Source organism: Heterodontus francisci, chromosome 24, assembly GCF_036365525.1.
Source record: "Heterodontus francisci isolate sHetFra1 chromosome 24, sHetFra1.hap1, whole genome shotgun sequence".
Taxonomy (NCBI): Eukaryota; Metazoa; Chordata; class Chondrichthyes; order Heterodontiformes; family Heterodontidae; genus Heterodontus; species Heterodontus francisci.
In genome coordinates, this window is record NC_090394.1 from 59,036,653 (window position 1) to 59,062,759 (window position 26,107).

At 41.6% G+C, this 26,107-nt stretch overlaps 1 protein-coding gene across 6 annotated transcripts in view; it reads left to right on the forward strand.

The window, feature by feature from the left end:
- The window catches only part of LOC137383435 (bromodomain-containing protein 8-like), a 115,695-nt gene that overhangs the window by 14,987 nt on the left and 74,601 nt on the right, over positions 1–26,107 (forward strand). For 5 of the 6 annotated variants that reach the window (XM_068056301.1, XM_068056304.1, XM_068056307.1 and 2 more), the window contains exons 8-12: positions 270–403; positions 4,268–4,492; positions 4,945–5,080; positions 24,246–24,523; positions 24,924–25,274. In XM_068056301.1, the coding sequence (XP_067912402.1) occupies positions 270–403; positions 4,268–4,492; positions 4,945–5,080; positions 24,246–24,523; positions 24,924–25,274 (1,124 nt within the window). The remainder of the gene's footprint in view (positions 1–269; positions 404–4,267; positions 4,493–4,944; positions 5,081–24,245; positions 24,524–24,923; positions 25,275–26,107) is intronic. The other variant, XM_068056303.1, reaches the window with a different exon arrangement.

Genomic DNA, 26,107 nt, shown 5'->3' on the forward strand with positions numbered 1-26,107 from the left:
GTGGAAATGTAATTCATATTTAAGCTCATTCTGCAGGTCAATCTACTCTTTCTCACCAGTTAAATTGACTTCTAGTTGCTACAGAGGGATCTTAAGGTTGATGTAGGTGTATCATGTAGTCAGGCTGCTGTGCTTACTACTGATGCATGCTGTATAATTATGAAAACCGAAAAATAGGCAAATAATCTAACTACTTTCGTAAGCTTTTTTAAAAAAACAAATGAATTTGCTTGTTTTAAAAAAAATCATCAAAATCTCGTTTGTTGTAGCCCGTCAAGCAGCAAAAAATGCTCCAAAAAGACTGATGAGCCTGCCCATCCGGTCCCCACTGGAGTCGAGCTCTCCTGGAATAGACTATTCCACTGCAGATACACCACAGGCGAGTGAGGAGAGCCAAACTAGTGTATGTATGAGACATCTCTTTGTGATGTTTATTTGTTTTGCCCCTCTGATGCGGCTCAAATGTATTTTGTTTCTTCGGTGAAATCAATTTACATAAAAAGAGAGACTTTAATAGTCCAAAGAGCTGTAGTTAATGAAGCATCAAATCACAATTAAAGAATGATCAAAACCATGTGAGTTCATCAGCTGGTGTTATTGGTGCTTGCTTTTGTCCTTTCACTTACTGGTTCTATTAAGCACCCGATAATGGAATAAGAGATCTTGAGCTGATTTTAAAAAAATCTAAGTCCTCTAATGCTTAAATTGCTGATTATCTATAATATGTTAAAAGTCTGTGTATAACATGCACTTTTAGTAAGTGTCTCACATTCCTACAACACATTCGCTGTTGCATTTTGTTAGTAAATTTCCATCATTGTAAAACTGTATCCTCTGACTCGATATGAACAATGTCATGAGATCTGGTTACTGAATACATCTATACGCATTTTTATATCTAGGACTTCCTTGCTTGTAGTGAGTTGGAGGATGCACTGAAGAATGACAGGAAGAGCATGCTATAAGTTAAATTTTTAATATATTAGCAGATCTCCCATGGCTTTGTTCACATTCATATGAAGGATTTGCTATATTATAGTGCTCTACCTTGTAGGCCACATTGAGGGCTGAATAAGTCAAGTTTTGTTTTTATTATGTCATGGTGAAATTGGTTTGGGGATCCATTAGATTCTGTAAACTATATGAGCATTGTTAAAAAATGTTCATGTGTATATGCTAATTTATTAACTGGGTAACTTTTATAACCAATTTCCCTAAAGCTGTGAATATACAGATAGTATGTAGTAGGTACCTGATATTTAGCAGGATTGAGGGAATGGTCATTGGGTTTGGCAAAACTGGGGCAGGGATCTAGAAGTTGGCATTGATGAGGTAACTATCTTGGAGTCTGGCAGCATTGGGATGGGAATGCTGAATTTTCACAGCAATGGGGGTTGGATTCCTGTGGTTTAGCACCACTGGAGGGCAACCTATGAAGGGAGGAAGTAGAGGTCTGGCAAAAGTGGGAGGGTGAGGGGAAGGGGTTTGAATATGGAATTTGGATAACTGGTCATAGAGTTATACAGCACAGAAACAGGCCATTCAGCCCACTGTGTCCACACTGGCCATTAAGCAGCTATCTATTCTAATCCCATTTTCCAGCACTTGGCTCGTAGCCTTGTATGCTGTGGCGTTTCAAGTGCTCATCTAAATACTTCTTGAATGTTGTGAGGATTCCTGCCTCTACCATCCCTTCAGGCAGTGTCTTCCAGATTCCAACCACCCCCTGGGTGAAAATTTTTCTCTCAAATGGCTTCTAAACCTCCTGCCCCTTCCCTTAAATCTATGCCCCCTGGTTATTGACACCTCCGCTAAGGGAAAAAGTTTCTTCCTATCTACCCTATCTATGCCCCATATAATTTAGTGTACCTCTATCAGGTCTCCCCTCAGCCTTCTCTGCTCTAAGGAAAACAACCCTAGCCTTTTCAGTCTCTCTTCATAACTGAAATGCTCCAGCCCAGGCAACATCCTGGTGAATCTCCTCTGCACCCTCTCCAGTGCAATCACATCTTTCCTATAGTGTGGCGACCAGAACTGTACACAGTACTCCAGCTGTGGCCTAACTAGCGTTTTATACAGCTGGTGGATTGCAGTGGTCTGCCAATTTTAACCTAAACCGCCCAGTAGGAAACAGGCAGGATTGGCCTCCTCTTCCACAATCTCCCAATTTTGCTTTCCATTGTGATTAATTAAATAAAATCAGGTGGACTGTAAAATGGGCAGCAGATCCAGTCCTGTCAGTTTCCCGCCAGGTGAGTTAGAATTACCCCATTGGGTAGATGACATTACATGTTAAAAACCATTAATGGTTTGTCCATTTTCCCTTGATTTTTGAGCTATGTCTCTCGCTTTTATAGTTTGTAGATTGAGAAGCATGGCCTTGTCTAGAAGCTTTAGTAGAGTGAAGAGACTCAAGCTTGGAGTTCTGGGAGAGGTGGGAAAGGAGCTGGGGCTTGGTAACGTATTTGAGGACCTTGAAAGGTTAGCGATATGGCTGTAGTTAGAAAGAATGGTTGGGATGAGAGTGGGTTTTTTTTCAGTGGGGTGATGTCAGCAGTTTCAAAAGAAAGCAGGATGGTGCCTTAGGAAAAGGAGCTCTTGACAACAAGCAGCTAGCTGGGGGTGGGGTGGAGGCCAGGAAGGGTAGTTGGGTGCTCGGGTGTGATGTGTGGGTGTTCGCATTAGGGGAGATAAACAGGCTGACCTCATAATTTCCTAAGACAGCTGAAAACTCAATTATAATTTTAAGTATAAAAGTTTCATCCATATCTGAAAACCAAATATAAGGTGGATCCATCACTGGAACACTTGACAGTTGAAACACAAGTAAAAGAAAATTTCACCCACATGAAATCGCAAATGATCCAGATGTTTAACCAGTGCAAAACAATATACTCACCCCACAATGTTACATACTTGACATAATTCCCTTCTATGAGAAGGTTCAACAAGTGAAGCGTATTAAATTATCTACCGTAGGTTTACTATTCTTTGAATATTGTTGAAACTTGGAATTCAACCTTCTTTCTGTCCTGGTGGATGTACACCTTTCCATTTGAGTGTGTGTGTAAATCCTTGTTTTGTCCACGTGGTATCTCTGTTGCTGCTTACTTGACCTGTACTATGAGAAAAAGGGGTACTAGATGAGCAGAAATTTCCTCCAACTAAGTATTGGGAAGACTGAATTTCTGCTCATCTATCACCAAAACCTCTTGCTTCCACCTCTGTGACTTCATCTGTCTCCGTTCCTGCCTCAGCTCATCCGCTGCTGAAATTCAGTCTTCCCAATACTTAGTTGGAGGAAATTTCTGCTCATCTATCACCAAGACCTCTTGCTTCCACCTCTGTGACTTCATCTGTCTCCGTTCCTGCCTCAGCTCATCCGCTGCTGAAATCCTCATTCATGCCTTAGTTACCTCTCGACTCAGCTATTCCAGTGCTCTCCTGGCTGGCCTCCTGCCTTGTGGTCTCTGTAAATTTGAGGTCATCCAAAGCTCTGGTGCCCATATCCTAACTCGCACCAAGTCCTGTTCACCCATCACTGCCGTGCTTGCTAACCTACAATGGCGCCCGGTTTTAAAATTGTCGTCCTTGTTTTCAAATCCCTGCATGACCTCGCCCCTCCCTACCTCTGTAACCTCCTCCAATTCTGGCCTCTTGAGCACCTCCAATTTTAATTGCTCCACCCACCATTGGAGCCTATCTAAGCCCTAAGCTCATAATTCCCTCCCTTAAACCTCTCTACTTTTCCTTCTTTAAGATGCTTCTTAAAACCTACTTCTTCGACCAAGCATTTTGTCATCTGTCCTAATAGTCATATTTTCTAAGGTGGCTTGGTGTCAAAATTTGTTTGTAAATGCTCCCCTGAAGCACCTTAGGATGTTTTACTATGTTAAAGGCACTATATAAATAAAGTTGTTTTACGCAGTGGAAGCTGGGGGACAATCCCGTATTTGCATGGTTCCTGTGTAGTGGTTAGTATCCCAATGGTCTCAATACTCCCACAAACACATTTAGACCATGACTTATTCATATGTGGAGGATGAAGAACCACTTTCGCTGCACAAGGAAGGTCTAGGTAGGCAATCTGATATTAATGAGGAAACCTCTTCCTTGTATATCCCTCTATACTAGATTTCCCTTTTAATTTGATGACTACTAAACTGTAGACCTGCTCATCCTGTCTGAAAGTATATCTTGTACAGGTATTTGTGTAGGCTTGTTGCTTATTTAGAAAGGTATGTAAGAGTTTGTCTTTTCCTTACAGCTGGTGTCGATGAACATTGGAAGTGCTCCAACTATTCCAGTGATCTCAGCCCCTGAGACTCCTGGACCTGCTGTTACCTCCACTAACCTTGAAACTCCTCTGACTCCAGTTCTGGAGGATTCTCCCCAGAAAAAGTTACTGGGACAGAAGGCCACGCCTCCACCTTCTCCACTGCTATCTGAGCTCCTGAAAAAAGGGAGTCTCCTGCCTACCAGTCCTAGGCTTGTAAGTAACCATGAGTTTTTTTAACGAAACTAGGTGAAGGGCAAAGGCCCGTTGTGCAGGATACCACCAAGATTCAAAAGAGGATTCGATAATCGAGTAGTAAAGGGTTTAAAATCATGTCGATTGTAAAAGTTTGTGGGCGGTAAAGTTTCAAAGTTAATTGTGTGGCAAATATAATCTCACTACTATAACCTACTTGATCTACAGTATCCTTTGATGGGGCATGCCTTATTTTTTGATCCTTTCATTACCAGTGAACAAATACAATTATACACAATGATTATGGCTCACTCTCAAATACTGAAATCATAACATGCTTTCAGTCAGCCTTATAGAAGTGTCTATTCTATGTTTATTATCGTGTATGTGTTACTTAGCACATCAGTGGATGATATGCCTACTACGTCATAATAACAGAGAGTGTCTGTCCTTTTACTCTCTCCCTGTTTTAGGTCAGTGAAGCTGAGCTCCAGGTGAATTCCAGCCATATTGCTAGTCCTAATGTTCACGTTGAAATGGGAACAGGTGTGTCAACTCTGCATGTTCCAGAGCTACAATCCAGTGTACCAGTGTCTCCAGCACCTACAGGTACAATTTTACTCTTATTCATGCCCTATTTACGGTGACAGGTTTGTTATATCTGCTTTGCAGCAACTTTTCATCTAATACTGTTTGCACAAAGGAACAGCAATTTGTGGTTCCGAGTCCTTCTATTTGTGATTGGAATTAATTTAACATTGTTTGATTGACTGATACCCATTGCACGTAGCTTTAGCAAAAAGTGAGGTTTGAGCTGATTTACGGTGGCAGGCAGATCCTTTTATGTAAATTAGTATGAAAGGTGATTGTTTTCCAATATTACCCACTTGTTAGCCTTACTTCAGATAACTAAATGCACTGAGAGAAAAAGAGAAATGATGGAAGTGAGCAGACTTCGAGATTGGAGTATGGAATAAGAACTATTGATCTAAATATGAGGATTTTATAAACTGTGACAATATTTGTTTTCTTTCTCTGTCACTCTCTCTTTCCCTCTCTTCACCCTTCTTTTCCTCCCCCACCCCCCCCCAACCCAATCATTCTCTATAGATAAATGTTACATTTTTTGAAATGTTTTGCTGGCATGACAAAAAATCTCTTAACCAAGGTTTGTTCTTTTTTGGTGTCTGTCTGTCTTTGACACTTGCACTTGTGCTCATATGTTCATCTGCATTATTTCTTTTAGTTCCTGTGATGTGCTGTGTCATTACATTGATGCAGGGTATGGTAGCTTATTGATATGAGTGAGTTCAAATCCCATCATGGCAAGTTGCAAAATTGAATTTAATATGTCTGGTAATTTGTGGGCTAGCACTAGAAAATATGACCATGAGTTGTTAAAAACCCAACTGTTCTTTGATGCCATTTCAGTAAGGGAGATCTGTTACCCCTGCTCAGTCTGACTAATGCATATTTAGTTCGACAAAATGGGCCCAGATTTTCCTGCAACACCAAAATTGGGATTCACACTGCAAGTTTAGCTGTCTTGCGCACTGTTCTTACCGTAGATAACTTCCATATTTCCTTGCATTTTAAAATATGCCACAGGCAGCATGACAGCAAATTGGAAGTGGCTTGTTCTTTTTCCGGCTATTTGACAAATACATAAACAGGGAGACAATGTAAAGACTTGAAACTGGCTTTTATGTGAAGCCAAACTATGGCACTCATGCAAAGTGCTACTTCCACAAGGATGATCTTTTCTCTGGAACTGGTCAGCTTGTTTCTGTTTAGCATATAAACGTAGAAAATTTAAGGCACAGAAGGACCATTGTGTCGATGACAGCCAATAAGTTGTGATTTAGCCTAATGACCTTCGCAGCTCTTAGTCCGTAGCCCTATAGGTTACAGCACTTTAAGTGTATAACCAAGCATTTTTTAAATGTGACTAGGGTTTCCGCCACTACCAACCTTTCACACAGTGAGTTCCAGACCCCCACCACCCTCTAAGTGGAAAATAAACTCTCAACTCCTCTCTAATCCTGCTGCCACCTACTTTAAATCTATACCCCCTGGTTATTGACTTCTCTGCTAAGAGAAATAGATCCTTCCTCTGCACTTTATCCAGATCTCTCATAATTTTGTACAGTTCAATTAAATCACCCCTCAGCTTCCTCTGTTCCAAAGAAAACAACTCCAGCCTGTTCACTCTTTCCTCCAAGCTAAAAATCTCCATTCCTGGCAACGTCCTCGTAAATCTTCTCTGTACTCTCTTTAGTGCGATCACATCCTTCCTGTAATGTCCCCAGTACTCTTCTTCTTTGGCCTCCTTGTCTTGAGAGACAATGGGTAAGCACCTGGAGGTGGTCAGTGGTTTGTGAAGCAGCGCCTGGAATGGCTATAAAGGCCAATTCTAGAGTGACAGACTCTTCCACAGGGGCTGCAGATAAAATTGGTTTTCGGGGCTGTTACACAGTTGGCTCTCCCCTTGCGCTTCTGTCATTTTTCCTGCCAACAGCTAAGTCTCTTCAACTCACCACTCTTTAGCCTCGCATCTCACATCGCATCTCACCCAGTACTCTAGCTATGGCCTAACTAGTGTTTTGTAAAGTTCGAGCATAACCTCCCTGCTCTGATATTCTGTGCCTCACCTAATAAAGGCAAGTATCCCATATGCCTCCTTGACCACCTTATCTACCAGTCTTGCTACCTTCAGGGATCTGTGGACATGCAATCCTAAGTCCCTCTGTTCCTCTACACTAGAGGCCTGCTACCCGACCCAAACCCGACGGGACCCGCCGAAATGTGTCTATCTTACAGGGCTGGCTTTCAGGCTCGGGTCGGGTTGGGCCGAGTCCAGGTCGAGTCGGGTCGGGCCGGACACACACGGTAAGTGCTCTGCCGGTAAGTATTGAAATTTTAAAAACTTACCTGAGCTGGGAGTGCAGGACGAAACTGAGTCTGCTGCAGCTTGGTGGAGCTTCCCAGTGGGAAGGTAAGTAAAGTGATGGTTGGGTCGGGTTCGGGTTATAGAAACATAGAAAATAGGAGCGGGAGTAGCCCATTCGGCCCTTCGAGCCTGCTCTGCCATTCATTATGATCATGGCTGATCATCCAAACTCAGTAGCCTGTTCCCGCTTTCACCCCATACCCTTTGATCCCTTTACACCCAAGAGCTATATCTAACTCTTTCTTGGAAATATACAATGTTTTGGCTTCAGCTGCTTTCTGTGGTAGCGAATTCCATAGGCTCACCACTCTCTGGGTGAAGAAGTTTCGCCTCATCTCAGTCATGAAAGGTTTACCCCGTATCATTAGACTATGACCCCTGGTTCTGGACTCCCCCACCATCGGGAACATCCTTCCTGCATCTACCCTGTCAAGTCCTGTTAGAATTTTATAGGTTTCTATGCAATCCCCCCTCACTCTTCTGAACTCCAGCAAATATAATCCTAACCGACTCAATCTCTCCTCATACGTCAGTCCCACCATCCCAGGAATCAGTCTGGTAAATCTTCGCTGCACTCCTTCTATAGCTAGAACATCCTTCCTCAGGTAAGGAGACCAAAACTGCGCACAATATTTCAGATGTGGCCTCACCAAGGCCCTGTATAATTGCAGCAAGGGTCGGGTGGAATAGTGGCTGGGTCGGGTCAGGTTCGGGGCAAAATCAGAGGGACTCGGGCCTGGTCGGGTTTGGGTCGGTTTCTTTTTCCCGACCTAAAGCAGGCCTCTACTCTACACGTTGCAGTATTCTGCCATTTATTATGTTATTCCCTTGCCTTGTTTGCCCTCCACAAAAGCGTGACCTCACACTTCTCTGGATTGAATTCCATTTGCCACTTTTCTGCCCACCTGACCAATTCATTGATATCTTCCTCCAGTTTATAGCTTTCTTCACTATTAAACACATGGCCAATTTTTATATCATCTGTAAACTTCTTAATCATGCCTCCTACATGCTAGTCTAAATCATTTATATATACCACGAAAAGCAAAGGACCTAATACTGAACCCCATGGAACTGCACTGCAAGCAGCATTCCAGTCATATCAACACCCATCAATCGTTACCCTCTGCTTCCTGCCACTGAGCCACTTTTGGATCAAACTTGCTCTTTGATCCCATGGGCTCTTACTTTTCCGACTGTCTGCCACGTGGGACCTTGTATGGATTGTAGCAAGGTTTTTCGCATCAAACATGCTACCCTCATTGACCCTCCTTGTTAGTCAGACATAAGCTTCCCTTAACAAATCCATGCTGACTGTCCTTGATTAATCCATGCCTTTCTTAATCATTTATTACTGTCCCTCAGAATGTTTCCCAATAATGTGAGCTCTGCCGAGGTTAGGCTGACAAGTCTGAAATTACTTGGTCTATCCCTTCCTTTTTAAACAACAGTACAACATTAGCAGTCCTCCATCACTGAGCCTGTAGCCAGAGAGGATTGGAAAATGTTGGTCAGAGCCTTTGCTATTTCCTCCCTTGCTTCTCTTAGCAGCTTGGGATACATTCCATCAGGCCTGGTGATTTATCCACTTCAAAGATGCTAAGCCCCTAAATATTTCTTCTCTCACTATGTTTATACCATCCAATATTTCACACTCCTCCTCCTTAACTACAATGTCTGCATTGTCCCCTCTTGTGAATACATACACAGAGTATTCATTAAGAACCATGCCCATGTCTTCCGCCTCCACACACGAGGTACATTTTTGGTCTCTAGTGGCCCTACTCTGTCCTTAGCTAAGCTTGGTGGGCTTATAAAACATCTTTGCATTTTCCTTGATCTTACATGCCATTATTTTTTCATGGCCTGATCATTTTAAATACCTTTTAAGTTTCTTTGTCAGCACACAATATATATCTTGAGGGGGACGACTTATGAGTAGCCTCTGTGGTAATTTCTGGGTTGCTGCGCACAAGCACAGCTTAGATGGAACATTGGTCTTTTCCTTGCTTTCCTAATTTCCTTTTTAATTTCGCCCCTGCACTTTCTAGACTTTTCTCACCTTCCAGCAGTATTGAACTCTCAGTATCTGATGCAAATTTCTCTTTTATCGTATCCTACTTTGTATGCTCTTTGATGCATGGCGGAATGAAGGTGCATTAGATTTGGGAGACCCAGCCTTTTTTTCTGGGAACATATTTGTTTGAGCCCCCTCTATCTCCTCCTTGAATATCTCCCACTAATCTAACATTGATTTACCTTCAAGTCACTGTTTCTAGTCCACTATTGCCAAATTCCATCTCTGTTTGTTAAAATTGGTCTTTCCCCAATTTAAAACTTTTGTATTTGGTCTATCTTTGTCCTTTTCCATAACAACGCTAAATCTAACTGAACTATGATCACTGCCAGTAAAATGCTGTCCCGTTGATACCCCTCCTATCTGTCCAGCTTCATTTCCTAAAACTAAATCCAGAACTTCCCCTTCTCTTGTTGGGCTTGCTACTTTAGTTTTTATTCGTTCATGGGATGTGGGCATCGCTGGCTCGGCAAGCATTTATTGCCCATCCCTAATTGCCCTTGAAAAGGTGGTGGTGAGCTGCCTTCTTGAACTGCTATAGTCCATTTGGGGTAGGTACACCCACAGTGCAGTTAGGAAGGGAGTTCCAGGATTTTGACCCAGCAACAGTGAAGGAACGGCGATGTAGTCCCACGTCAGGATGGTGTGTGGCTTGGAGGGGAACTTGCAGGTGGTAGTGTTCTATGCATCTGCAGCCCTTGTCCTTCTAATTGGTAGAGACCGAGTGTTTGGAAGGTGCTGTCTAAGGAACCTTGGAGCGTTGCTGCAGGGCATCTTGTAGATGGTACATATGGCTGCCAAGGTGTGTCGGTAGTGGAGGGAGTGAATGGCACCCCATCCACGACAAGCAAGTGGGCTACTTTCTCCTGGATGGTGTCTAGCTTCTTGAGTGTTGTTGGAGCTGCACCCATCCAGGCAAGTGGAGAGTATTCCATCACACTCCTGACTTGTACCTTGTAGGTGGTGGACATGCTTTGGGGACTCGGGAGGTGAGTTACTCGCCGCAGGATTCCTTACCTCTGACCTGCTGTTGTAGCCATGGTATTTATATGGCTACTCCAGTTCAGTTTCTGGTCAATGGTGACCCTCAGGATGTTGATATTGGGGGATTCAGCAATCGTAATGCCATTAAATGTCATGGGGAGATGATTAGATTCTCTTTTGTTGAAGATGGTCATTGCCTGGTACTTGTGTGGCGCAAATGTTACTTGCCACTTATCAGCCCAAGCTTGGATATTGTCCAGGTCTTCCTGCAATATCTGAGGAGTCGTGAATGGTGCTGAACATTGTGCAATCATCAGCGAGCGTCTCCATTTCTGACCTTGTGATTGAAGGAAGGTCATTCATGAAGCAACTGAAGATGGTTGGGCCTAGGACACTATCCTGAGGAACTCTTAGTGATATCCTGGAGCTAAGATGATTGACCTCCAACAATCTCAACCATCTTCCTTTGCGCTAGGTATGACTCCGACGGGCAGAGAGTTTTCCCCTGATTCCCATTGACCCCAGTTTTGCTCGGGCTCCTTGATGCCATATTCTGTCAAATGCTGCCTTGATGTCAAGGGAAGTCACTCTCACCTCACCTCTTGAGTTCAGCTCTTTTGTCCATGTTTGAACCGAGGCTCTAATGAGGTCAGGAGCAAAATTCTCCTGGAAGTATTTCATGAATTCTGCACCCTCTACCTTTTATGCTGATTATCCGAGTTAATGTTAGAGTAGTTGAAATCCTCTACTATTACTGTACTATCGTTTCTGCACTTCTCAGCAATTTACTTACATATTTGCTCTTCTATCTCCCTCTGACTGGCAGTCTGGCAGTGGTTTGCAAAATTTTTTGATGGCGGAACACTTGCTGGGGCAAAAGACCCCGCAGAACACCTACTAGTCCTATCCCAGCTGATTTCACTTGCCACCACAAAACAACGGAACAGAATTAATAGGAATTTACAGAAACTACATTTTGCTGCTTTTTCACTGCTAAATGTAATAAATTTATGTGCATTGATTTTTTTAATTAAATATCATGAGTAAATTATTCATTCATGTCAGAAACAAAAGTATAGACATTTTCATATTATAAATATTTATACTACAAGAGAACACATTAATTTGAAACCTTCTAATGTGTGTTCTTAAATTGCCACAATCTTCTTCTGAGAAACTTACCTTGTATCTATATTAATCAAACAAAATCCACAGTAACATAAATCTTGCTTATAAAACCACATTGTTTTGTTCGTGCTTATGACAACTTGTGCCATGCACCCAGGAGCCAGTCTTCTTGTATGATGTAATGCACGTAGTGGGGACGAGGGTTCCAAGTTGTTCTCTCGTATGGCCTCAGCCTTGGCATTGCGCATCAGTGACTTACATTTTGGCCAGCCCAAGAACCACTGGTCTATAGTATACTCCCAGCAATGTGATTGCCCCTTTCTTGTTCCTTAATTTAACCCATATGACCTCCATCTGATCCTTCTGGCATATCATCCCTCCTTACAGCTGTGATTATTTCTTTAACCAGTATCGTGAAACCCCCCCCCCCTCCTTTTTTATCTGGCTCTCTCCTGTCTGACATATGTGTAACCAGGAATATTAAGCTGAATTTCCTGCCCTTCAGTAAGCTATGTTTCAGTAATAGCTATGATATACTTCCAGTGTCTGTCTGTACTCTCAGCGTATCTGCCTTATTCACTGGACTACCACTAATCACTGAACAACTCCTTTGTTGTCTATTTTCTAGCCTTCATTTTCTTTGCCCTCCATTCTCGCTTACTAATTTTCTGCTTTCCATTTTCAGTTTTGCTTCCCTCCTTTCTGAATCTGTGCTCAGATTCAGTTCCCCTGCCCAACCCTTCCCAACAGCACTACCAAACTTTCTTCCACGATATTGGTTCCTGTCCTTTTGAGGTGCAGCCCATCCAACTTGTAGGGGTCCCACCTGCCCCAGAACCGATCCCAATGCCCTAGGATTCTGAAGCCCTCCTTCCTGCTCCATCTCTGCAGTCACACACTCATCTGCACAATCCACGTGGCACAGTGAGCAATCCAGAGATTACTACCTTTAAGGTTCTGCTTTTTAATTTCTTTCCTAGCTCCCTAAAATCTGCCTGCAGGACCTCATCCCACTTTCTACCTAATGTCATTGGTACCGATATGAACCATGGCCTCGGACTGTTGACCTTTCTTCCCCACCCCACCAATGCTCTGCAGCCAGTCAGGAACATCTGGCAGGCAACATACCATTCAGGAGTCATGTCTGCAGCCAGAGGGGTGGAGCTATGAAAAATGCCTTCCAACTGTTTTTGGTGAGGGTAATGGTGAATCTGTGCAAAAGTCTCAGAAAAATATGGAACGCCATAAATGATGGTATAAGCCACTTCGTCCATTTTCTCATGCGCGCTGTTCAGGGGACCTGTGATGTAGATGCATTATAGTATTGACGCATGTCCTCAGGAAAATTTGGCTGTGAAATTGTTACAGTCGTGTGTTTTTTCTTAGGCCACTTAAGTGAATGTACTTGACAGAGTATCTGAGTGTCTTACATTCAGGATTGTGCCATACAATCTTCCAACGATGAGGGACAAAAGGTATGCAGAAAGGCTCGAGAAGCTGGGTTTGTTTTCCTTCGAGCAGAGAAAGTTATATGAAGATTTAATAGAGTTGTGCAAAATTATTTTGCTGGTTTAAGTAAAGACAAACTGTTTACACTGGCAGGAAGGCCAGTAACAAGAGAATGCAGATTTAAGACAATTGGCAAAAGAACCAGAGGGGAGATGAAGTCATTTTACTGCAGAATGTTATGAACTAGAATACACTGCCTGAAAGGGTGGTGGAAGCAGATTCAGTAGTAACGTTCAGAAGCGAATTAGACATATACTTGAAAAGGGAAAATTTGCAAGGCAAGGAAAGAACAGGGGAGTGAGACTATTTGTATAGTTCTTTCTAAGAGCTGGCACAGGCACGATGGGCTGAATAGTTTCCTATGCTGAATGATTATATGATTCTTCTATGTAATTATACAATAGTGCACAGTAGGTTATTGTGTCTTCTGCATGTTCTTTTCTGAAGATGGTCTGTAATGCCTTGTGAAAACAAGGCTAGTATAGTAGCTTAACAGTTTGTGTCAAAACCGACTGCAAGTGAATAGATAGCCTAACAGTCAAAGGATATTTCAATTAACTTAATCTCAATTCTCTCATCAACACACCCTGTCCTTTTTGTGGGCTGACTTAATTCTGTTGGGCATACCTCTCTTTCAGATGACTTCGAACCACAGGATTTGACCTGCATTTTTAGCTTCCAACTCCAGGTCACAGGCCTCCATTCCACAGACTTGTTTAAAACCTGACCTCCCCTGTGTCTCACCTCACTGATGCACCCACAGGCTTGTCAGTAAAACTGGCTACCTCTCTTCCTTCTTTGAAGTGTGGGTTTTCATAAAACACCAGGCTTTTGGGCCTGGATTGAGATAGTTGACTCTCACTGACAGTCACAACACTCAGCAGGTCTGGCAGCATCTGTGGAAAGAGAAGCAGAGTTAACGTTTCGGGTCAGTGACCCTTCTTCGGAAGGGTCTTCAATGTTTGCAGCATTTTTCTTTTGATGCCTGTGAAAATTCAGTTTGTTTTCAAACACGGCACTTAAACATAACTCGACGTCAAAATCTTTTCAGTAAGGGAAATTAAAACCAAAAATCTCAATACACGAGAGTGGTTTGCTCTTAATACACTCTGATATGGTCTAGTAAATCATTTAATTGTAAAATGACTGCTACCAAACAATAAGAAATATCAGACGGACCTACTGGCAATAACCTAGCATTGGGCCAAGGCAAAACTCGAGCAATCTTCAAAGTTGTCCTCATTAGCACCCTGACTCATTTACCATAGGGGATGAATAATAATAAAAGCAAAATACTGCAGATGCTGGAAATCTGAAATAAAAACAAGAAATGTCAGAAATACTCAGCAGGTCTGGCAGCATCTGTGGAGAGAGAAGCAGAGTTAACGTTTCAGGTAGTGACCCTTCTTGAGAACTGACAAATATTAGAAATGTAAAAGGTTTTCAACAAGTAAGGCGGGGGTGGGCCAAGAGATAACAAAAGAGAAGGTGTTTATAGGACAAGGTCACAGAGAAGGTCATGTAACAAAGGCAAATGGTATGTTAATGGTGTGATGAAAGACAAAACGTTAGTACAGAGAGGGTGTCAGTTTACAGTAAAATGAACAGCCCTGGCCCCAAGCACAAACATGAAAAAAAACAGTGGGTAGGCACAGTCGAAACAAACTAAACTAAAATAAAGAAAAAATAACTAAAAATAAAAAGGGGGGCCTATCGTGCTCTGAAATTATTGAACTCCATGTTCAGTCCGGCAGGCTGTAGCGTGCCTAATTGGTAAATGAGGTGCTGTTCCTTGAGCTTATGTTGATGTTCGCTGGAACACTGCAGCAATCCCTGGACAGAGATGTGAACATGAGAGCGGTGGGGGGTGAAATTGCCAGCAACTGGAAGCTCAGGGTCATGCTTACAGACTGAGCGGGGGTGTTCTGCAAAGCAGTCACCCAATCTACGTTTGGTCTCCCCGATGTAGAGGAGACCACATTGTGAGCTGTGAATACCGTATACTAAATTGAAAGAAGTACAAGTAAATTGCTGCTTCACCTGAAGGGAGTGTTTGGGGCCTTGGGTAGTGATGGGGGATGAACCCTTGCTCAGTGGTGGGGTGGGGGTGCGGGGGGTGTAGACGGTATGCCAGGAGCAGTGCAAGGCACCAAGCTACAACCCATGTGAGACACCAAAAGCAGTAGGTATAGGTGGTTCCACAAACAACAAATCAGAGCAAAGCTTTGTTGCACTACGCACCAAGTTAATTACTTACAATCGGGCAAATAACGGGAGGATGGAGCTTCATGAACCTCATCGTCCTAAACTATGGTAGTGGCCATGCTGAAGTGTTTGCAAATATCTTTAGTCAAACATGCAACGTAGATGCAGGTGTCCAGCTAACTTGGTTCACTCCATGTGATAATATGATGCAGCCAAGTGCAGAGGACAGAAGAGGCTCTTGCCCCTGACAGCATCCTGGCTTTAATGCTGATAACCTGCGCACCTGAACTAACTGGCCCCCGAGCCAAGCTATCCCAGTGCATCTGGCAATTCCAACAATCTAAAGAATTGTCCAGTTATAGTCTATCCACAAAATACAGGGTAAACCTAACAGCCAGTTACTACTCTATCAACATCATCCCAATCTTCAACCAATGATGGGAAAAAAATCAGTAGTCTGCGCATGAACCTGCTTATTAATAAACTGTTCCGTATAGCTCAGTTAAGGTTCTGCCAGAACTGCTTGGCTTGTGACCCTGTCACAATCTTGATGCAGACATGCAGCTGACTAGCTGCCTTCAGTGACCAGTAGCATTTGACTAAATATGGTAACAAGGAACCCGAGCAAAACTTGTCATTATGAAAACCCTTCAATGACTGGAGTTATACCTGATGCATAGGATGATGATTATGGTTGGCGGGTGAATTGTTGCAGCCCAGGACATCACTCCTGTATTCCTCGAGGCAGCATCCTTGATCCAACCATATTTGGCTCCAAAGTTTTGTCTAACATTCCTGTGAAGCACCTTGGGATGTTTTTGCCATGTTAAAGGTGTTATGTAAGTGCAGGTAGTTGTTGTTGCTTCATCAATGATCTTTCCTCTGTCAAAGCAAAGCTGTTTGCTGAAGATTGTGGTTTTCAGCTCAATTCAAAAATGTTCCAATAATGGAACCGCTCATGGCAACCTGGCAGCATCTAGGCTTGGGCTCCAAAATGGTTGGAAATATCCATGCCATGTAAGTACCAAGTGATGACCCATGTGTAGCCACCTCCTTCTGACCAGCAATGACCTGACCATTTCCAGATTCCCATGATCAACATCCTGAGGGTCACTATTGAGCAGGAGCACAACTGGACCAGACATATCAATACTGTGGCTACAAGCGCAGGGCAGTGACTTAGTGCTCATCTTCTGACTCCTCAATACCTCTCTGACCTACAAGGCCCAAGTCAGGAGTGTGATAGAATGCTTGCTCCTAATCTAGGTGTGTACAGCCACAACAATCCTCAAAAAGCTTGACACCATCCGGGTCAAAGCAGCCTGCTTGACCAGCTCCTACTGCTAAACCCTTTATTCATCCCATTCACCACTAATGAACTTTGGCTACAGTAAGCGCTCTTTACAGGTTACACTGCAGCATTTCTGCAAGCTTACTTCAACATGCCCCAGCTCTGTGAGCTGTACCATGAAGACATGCAAGAGCAGCAAAACCATGAGAACACTATGACCTGCAAGCTCCCCTCCAAGTCTTGCACTGTTCTGATTTTGATATATGGTGCCTATCTTTCGTTGTCGCTCGTAATCTGGCTTGTAATCAACCAATTTATGGTTGTCACTATGTTCTTGAATGTTATCCAATTGAAACAGCTTTTAGTTAACAGGCTTTTCTTATTTTGGAAAGCTGTTCTCTAGCCCCATTTCTCTATTCCCTACCTTCAGGAGGAACTTTGGTGTAGGTGCTCATAGCTTTCTGGTTGGGCAAGCAAGTGTGCACCCAACTCCCAGGAATTCATTACTTGAAAGTGGGTGACAGCACACTGCGAATCTTATAATTGTCGTTTCTTTTCCTAGTCCCTTAATCGTGTAATCATTGTAGATTGCTCCATGTTCCAAGATAGTCAAGAATTTTTTTTTCTGTAATTTTCATGGGCAGAATTATAAATTTGTTCATTTGCATTCTATGTGGTTCCAGTCATCAGTCCAATCTGTTACTTTGTCAGATGCCATAAATGGACACATCTGGTTGCTCTAGTGTGCAGTAGCATAGATAAGGGATATAGCTAATTGCTGTCATTGTGAACAGTTAGGGATAGATCAAGTCACTGTTATTCCATATGATAGTACTGGCAAGAGAATTCTACTGTCATTCTGTTTTGTACCAAAAGTTGAAACATCTGGTTCCTTACATTGTGTACAGTAGTACAGAAAGGGACAGACCTAGTTGGTCTTGTGTACATAGTATAGTTTGGGACAGTCTGGCTGTTATTCTATGCTGTACTGTGTTTTCATTGGATTCTTTACTACATGCTTCTGCATCAAATACATTAGTTCTCTGTGGGTTTAGTTGTCATTTAACTAAATAAAGAACTTGTGTGCTGAAAATGGATGCTGTTGCCTGTCTGCATTAGACCTGTATGTTTCTTTGTGCACTTTGTGTTAGGAGCCCCTACTCTGTCCAGGCTTTTGGAGGCCGGCCTCTCGCACTTCATGCCACCTTTCGTTCCCTTCTCTACTATCAGCAGTGAGGCACCACCTTCAGTTAAACCTTTGCAAAATCTAGTGTGTTCAGCCGCCACCGCAGCAGTGACGCAGAAGAGCAGCAGGACAGGTCTGTCACAAGGCAGTCTAACCTATCGCTGCCAGATCTCAGAAAACATGCAGTAACCTAATGTCCTGTTCCTTTTAAAGATTGTCCCAAACTTCTAGATCTGGATATAGAACAAAAATTCCAGGCAAACTGGTGGGATTTCAAACAGACATTTTAAAAATAATACTCACTGACAAATACCCTTTGGTTCATTAACACCACTTGATACTTTGCTAAGATGAAAAACCAGTGACACCATACATTGTGCTCTGAAATTAATATCTCATAATACAAATATCCAGTCGCGAGTGGAGCATTTATTTAGTTGCTATCCTTTTAACATGCAACTAATATTTATCTACTGTAGTTTTTATGTAAAAGATTTTTGATATCATGTCCAGATAAAACTTCACATCCTCACTTTAAATTTTCACATATGATAAACTTTAAAAAAAACAATTTTGCACAATGAATTATCCCAATTGAAGAGACTCTGAGAAACACTATAAATGAGAAGATTTGTGTTGTGTTATTTTGAAAATTCCGTGTGGTTTGATACAAAGTAGTAGAACAGTGACTGATTTCCAAGCAAGATGGATTTGACTGAGGTGTATTGTTCGAGAAAGAAGCTAAGCAATTTCTGGGAAAGAGGGAAATTGAAGGGAGAGCCATTCCTGGGCAGTGGTCTGTACATTGTTATGGCTAATTATATAGCATTGCATTGCATGAGGAGGAAAAGCTTTATCTAAAAAAACTAAGATTATGGAAAATGGGATAGAATATGTTCTAGAGAGAATAAAATGGACATGATCTTTATTATTCGAGAACATATATGGTAGTGGGCATGTGTAATACAATACTGCGGCCCTAATATCATAAACAATAAAACTGAAACCGTTTTACACAGTTATCCAGTACACAAAACTTACATTCTTTAGCACCTTGCCAAAAGCCTATCTTTCTAGTTCATGTTGGCTTAACGCCATAACATTTCAATTTCAAATGCCTGTATTTTCCTTTCAATCCTGTGCAGTAGGAAAACTGGGTGATTTACAACATTGATATTGGACCAAAATGTAATGGGCTATGCAGAGACTATTACACTGTGATACAGAAGTGTGACACGTTATATAAATATCAAAATATTGCTGTTTTAAGAAAAGTAAATGTCCAGTGCTGCAATGGATTCAGTGCAAGCCTTGGGAGTAAGTTACATGTCAAAGAAAATTGTAGGGAAAAAAAAGCATGCATCTGTGGTTCTCAATTTACATGTGGGGCTAGAGAGCAATCTTGTGATTAACTTTTTGTTCATTGAGACTGGTTGAGTTGATTCATAGTTAGAGCACCAATCTTGCCCGGGTTCAGTTCTGGGTACTGCCTGTGCGGAGTTTGCAAGTTCTCCCTGTGACCGCGTGGGTTTCCGCTGGGTGCTCCGGTTTCCTCCCACAGCCAAAGACTTGCAGGTTGATGGGTAAATTGGCCATTGTAAATTGCCCATAGTGTAGGTAGGTGGTAGGAGAATGGTGAGGATGTTGTGAGGAATATGGGATTAATGTAGGATTAGTATAAATGGGTGATTGTTGGTCGACACAGACTAGGTGGGCCGAGGGCCTGTTTCAGTGCTGTATCTCTAAATAAATAAATAAAAATAAACTTTGTGCCTCTGAGTCCTATAAATTTCTGTTCTTTGAGCAGGAGGCACTTGGCTAGACATGTAGTGACCTAAAGGGAGGCAAGCAGTGCGATTGCCAACAAAGAATTTTACCATATTGGTTCTGTGTGGATTTTCAAATGGGGCATTTTCCTTTCTTTTGGTAATGATGGAAAATCTCAAATTCCTTGAAAACATAATTTGTGGCCAGGAGTGCAGTATGATTGGTCCCATGTCTCGGTGGAAGAGCTAGTAAATCATTCAGTTCCTGTAATATGAGGCTTTTTTCTTTGTGTTGGGAGTCTAGTACAGAAGCACTGAATTTTAAAAAAAGCAAGGAAATGAATGTTGAATTTATGCAAGACATTAGTTAGACCATAGTTAAAGTATTGCTTGCAGATCTGGTACCTCATTATAGGAAAAATATTAGTCATGAAAGGGGTATGTAGAAAATCCAGTAGAATCATAGCAGGAATGGGTAGGTATAGGACTGAAGAAAGGCTCAATTAGCCTATTTCACTGAAGCAGAGAAGACCTAATGGATGTTTTGGGAGAGTGAATAGTGAAAGATTGTTGCCACTGGTTGGCATATCAATAACAATGGGATAAGATCTTAGGATTATCACTAAAAGGAGGAAGTCAGAATCTCTCATGGCACCCGCACACTGGGAGTCAAACAAGTGGTAGTATTCAGGTGAAGTGGGATATGAAGACTACAGATAATGTGACCCACGTGAAGACCTAAGTTTTTTTTTTAGTAAGATCGAGAGGTAGGTGTATCTATGTTTTCAAATATTGTGTAATCATGCATGCAGTTCCTGTCAGATTTTTCTATTTCTGTGTTCTTGCATTTTTGGAGAAGCAGGTTAGAACTGATAGTGGGCCAATATATCCTAAGTGAATAAAAGCAGCAAATATCTTTTAGTAGTTATAACTTTTAAAAAGTTAATGGTAGCACACTTTCATGCAAGCAATTTGGAGCTGAGGTGAAGAATCTAGCACTTCATAGTGTTGCCTGGCGGCCAGACAAACCTAAAATAGTTCAAATATTCTAGCATCCCAGGCTGTCATATTAATGGGATGACCGCTATTAAAATGTGGACACAATTAGCATTGAAAACCCTTATTAACATAGGTCTTCTGAATGGGAAATTACAAGATAAACCAATTTTCATAATATATAGTGTTATGACCACGTGGTGTGACGTGGATGATTCCCACTGTTCAACTACCCACCTGACTGCAGCAAGTATATTTGTATTAGAGTTTAGCCCCTTTGTTTTATTTTTCAGATCACCAGATGACAGGTTTTCTTGTAGGTTTTTTTTTAGAGATACAGCACTGAAACAGGCCTTTCGGCCCACTAAGTCTGTGCCGACCAACAACCACCCATTTATACTAAACCTACATACTAATCCCATATTCACTACCACCTGCCTATACTAGGGGCAATTTACCTATCACCTGCAAGTCTTTGGCTGTGGGAGGAAACCGGAGCACCCGGCGAAAGTCCACGCGGTCACAGGGAGAACTTGAAAACTCCGCACAGGCAGTACCCAGAATTGAACCCGGGTCCCTGGAGCTGTGAGACTGTGGTGCTAACCACTGCGCCACTGTGCCGCCCACAGAAAGTCGATTGTTTATTGATCAATACACCTTATCCCAAAATTGTTGCAATCGCATCCACTCACGCGCACAAGTAAGAAGAGAGATAGAGAAGGGAAAAAGGAAGGTGGTTTTCAGTAGTTGGAAAGGTTATGATAAATCTGTTGAATTCTTTTGAGAATCAATTTCTAGGTGGAAGCAGGCCTGAGATGATTGTAGATTTCTCTCTTGATTGAAGGTTCTGTTGAAAATGATGGGTTATTTCTAGCTCTCACTGCTGTATGATGTAGATGTCAGACTTTTTCAGCAGGCCATGTGCTTTCTGGCTTGCTGGAATGCCATCTGTTACAGGTTGCTTCTCTCCTGGGTGGCTCTCTCCCTCTCTTTCTCTCTCTCTTTCTTTTTCTCTCTCTCTTTTTCTCTCTCTCTCTCGCTCTCTGACCTCTTTTAGCTTTGAAGATTGTCCTTTTGCATATTCAAACTGTCTGACAAAGACAAAGGCTGATACCCTTTTTCTTTGGTGGCCATTTTGGAACATTGTACACTTTTTAAAATAAAGGTTCATTTTTTAAAGACAAAGTCAGTTTTTCATAACTCTTCAGAGTTAGTCCATGATTGTTGTATGATCGAAATTCCAGTGTGTGAGACAATAGATAACAGGGGGTTATTAAAACAAGTGACTATTGAGGCAGAGACCACATTGTTTAAAAGGGAGTTGAATAAGTATTTGCAAAGAGAAAAGTGTTACGGGGAAAGGGCAGGGAAATTGGAAATAGAATAGTTAGCTCCAGCTGAGGAGCTGGAACCAACATAGGTGAAATGGTTGAATAGCCTCATTCGGTGCTGTATTTTCTGGGAATAAACAGCTGAAATCTCAACCATTTGACTTTAATGATTGCTGGTAACAGATATACTGGAGAAATTGTAATAGGGAATATTTCCGAGTGGCCTGTTGCATGCTCTTACAGTGCTGATCAACTCAGTGATTGTAAGCTCTGAAGTTAAATGTTTTAACATAAGGAATGGAATTCCAGGCAATACTGTTAGGGAAAGGCTTTCATGGGCAGTAGCTAGTTTCAGAGTGACATTGGTGAAGTCCTGAGAACAGGTTACATGCCATCTTGGCTGTACATGGTAGGTGGTTCAGGAAAACCGAGAAGGAATAGAGATCAAGATTAAAGAATGGCCCATAAAAGCTTTTAATGAGAGGCTCAATGGTAAACGTTGTAAATTTCACAATTATACAAATGACCTCCCTATAACCATGGAGCATAAAATTATGTATGAAAGGGCATCATATGTACTGGACTTTGCAATGCTGTATCTGCACTGCTGAGTTTGAAAGGGCTGTAACTTGAATTCCCGCACGCCAAAAGAAACTTCTGTCAATACAGTAAAAGTGAACTATCCCTAGCAAAATGTTGTAATAACTAAAATTCTATTATGATTACAGTTCTTACAGTCCACATTTCAATTGTATAAAATAGTACTTATATATGCGTCCGAAGATCCCTCTTTTTATTTAAATAGGTACAATGATCTGGGATTTTAATACCTTGGGAATTTCTTAATAGACTTTTGCTTTTTGGGACAATCTTTAACTGCATTAGAGAGCATGTGGACTAAATGCAAGATCACCATCAGCAATTAGTTATGTTTAAGGTTAATTGTATTTCAATAGTAGTTGCCTTTGTTGATCTTAATGACTTTGTGTTACTGTTTAAAAAAAAAATAAAAAAACACATACTGAGACACAGTGGCACTTCCTGTTGCATCTTCAATGTGATGTGCCGCAGAGGATAATTTCTGCAGTTTCCAAAACAGTTTCCTAATCTCCGTTGTTCTCCACAAGAGGACTGCTGATTGAATACCAAGCATCTCCCCATAGGAAAGGGGAAGAATTGGAAAGAGAGCTGCCCTGGACTGTTCAGGTGACAATGGCAGAGACCTGGGAGCAGGTCTTCAGAATGTTCTCTTATCTGGAGATGTGAACTGTGCAGGACATCAAAAGGAGTCCAATAAAATAACTTGGAGAAAAATGATCTCCAGACTTTTCTTTGGCTTACATTATTTCAGTACAGTTTTACAATGAATAACACTGAGCATCTGTTTATTTTCTAGCTTTTAATTTTTTTGGGAGACATGTAAAGAACTTTTGCATGTGCCTTAATTCATATGTAATGGGGAATTTTACATGAGGTAAATACTATTAATTCTTTATTACCTTCTAAATCACCTGGGAAGATCTTAGATCAGATGTGTACACTTTCGATGTTGCAAGTAAATTGCAAACCAGTATTATTCCAGACAGAACAGTGGACCAGTGTAGCTGGGTGGTTTGCCTGCAACATCTGGTACAGGTACCAGGGATTCTTCTGAATAGATTTTTAGATCAACCTTCATAGGCAAATGGCTAGCCCAAGGGGAAAGGAGGAATCACTGGGACATTGCATCTCAAATGTTTGGTGTTGTACAAGAGTTATGCTGATTGTGCAGTCCTTTCCCACCTTACTTTCTATGTAGGACTTTTTTTCTCCGAGCATATCTCACTCATTTTCTCCAGTAATCTGCACCATTTTTTCTGCTAATATACCAAGAAAATTATCTCTTTGTAGTTTTCACATTAATTAATTGTTTATGATCCCATTCATAACTTTGAAATTCAAACCCTGCCATATTTGAATAAAAACAAAATACTGCGGATGCTGGAAATCTGAAATAAAAACAGAAAGTGTTGGAAATTCGTCAGAAAGGTCACAGACCTGAAATGTTAACTCTGCTTCTCTCGCTACAGATGCTGCCTGACTTGCTGAGTATTTTCAGCAATTTCTGTTTTTATTACCAGAGATATTTGAGCTTGTTTACTCACTGTTCAAAGTTCCATTGCATTTTACCAGAGTTTCCAAACTGTCATGTTTCCAATTCATTTCAGTACTCAAAAAATTTTAAACATAGGAACATACTAACTATATCATTAAATCATATTATAAAATGTCTATTGTACAGGATAGTTAGAATTTCAGAAGATATATTCATTTTTAGAGAATCATTGATTTTTCTGATGTTTGTTCTGCAGTTGAAGAAGCCACCATTTGTGTTCAGGTAGAGAGCTGTGTGGAGCAGCCATCACTGTCAGTATCCAGAGATTTGGCCAGCTTCTCTGTGTTAATTGAATCTGGAGAAAGCAAGTGTCTGCCTGCTGGCACTCTACAGATTGCAAGACCGAGAGAGAACAATGCAGATCAACACCGGCCAAAGCAGCTTGAAGATATTGTAGATACTGGAGTATCTGATTATACCGATGTACTGCACTTGGGGAACCCTGCAGACATCTTAGCAATCATTGAAGAGAAGGTAGACCGTTTTTGCTCTCTCACACAATATTTTTATTCCCTTTTAGGCTCTTCCTCATTCCATATGCCATTACTTTAGAGGATAGATAGATGCTCTGCTTGTGTTGCACTTGAATTGACTGCTGCAGATTTGTCCAAGCATTGAATTGACTCATCATCCAAGATCATGAATGGGAGTCTGCCTTCTACCGAAATATGGTACAGCAAGGTTGCCTGTTTTTCAAAATCAAATATCAGCTGTCGTCTGCTTCCGGAATTGCAAATTCATTTGTATTAAATTATGTGCACTTCTCAACTGTGGAGTATTTGGGAAAGCAATGGAAAGACAGCAGTTGGTTCCTGGAATCTTCAGGATTTAATAAAACCATGTGGCTGATAGGTCATCTTTTATTATTTTATAGGTGGAAGAAACACCAGAACTGTTGGATCTTCCCACTGATGTTGGAGAGCAGCTAGCTGCCACTGAGGGAAATGCTGCCTCCCTGTTTCGGGCAGAGGAAATGATAAAGGAGGAAGCTGAAGAAGTCCAGCAGCAGACTCTTAAATCAGAGCATCGATCCAGTGATGAAACTCAAATATTGGCTGGATTGGGAACTGAGGAAAAACTGATTATCAAAGCAATTAAACAGGAGTTACCAGAGAAGGTAAATGAAGAGCAAGAACAGGAAAAAGAATCAAATCCAGGACATGCACAACAGATGGGGTGTGCTGGAAACGCAACAAATTCTCCAGACAGTGGACTGAAAACTGAGGTAAGAACGGTGGATAAAATTGAACACAAATTACAAGATTTAACGGCATGGTTTTAATAATTGGTTTGTAAAATGAATGAAGTATTGGAGCCACACCCAGGGTAAGATTGCATTTGCAGTAGTGGCTGCTTTGCTGGATATTTTAAAAGAAAAATGGTTGCCACTTTAGTATTAAGGGAAATTCAAATGATGCGAAACAATGTTGCCCTGTTACGATCTCTAATCTGAAATACTGAATACTAATGTTGTCCAGAAAGGTGAACTGAGGTAGTTTTGAACAGATTCCTCAAGATTCACTTTTTAAAAAAAAAAAAATGTTTTTTGCACCTACCTGCTTTCTCTCTCGTTCTTTTTTTTCTTTTTTTTTCTCTCGCGCTCTCTCTTTCAACATCTATTCAGTGTGACAGATGTATTTGCTCTCTGAGTGTGAACAACACTGGCAAATCTGCATCTTTGTTGTCCTGAATCCAACACCAATGAAAGAACAGTACTATATGTCCAAGTCAAATAATGACCTGGATTTTACGGTCAGCAGCAAAGCAAGGGCACTTGCTGCAGACTTTGAAGAAAGCCTCGCTGAGAAATCTAGCAATCTCTGCAACAAGAACTTTAGACCCCTCGCTGTGCAGTAAATTGGAGCCTTCTTTAATGGAGATTCCTAACATAGAGTTGCAGTGCTGTATTCAATCTCTCCAAGCAGCCAGTCACATTAAAGAATTCCAACAGACAGCCAACCAGGAAATGAAAGGATTTTAAATCCTATCACTTTTTAAAAATTTGACATAGTACAGCAAAATAAAGATTGGAACATAGACATGGAGTGAACGTAGAAG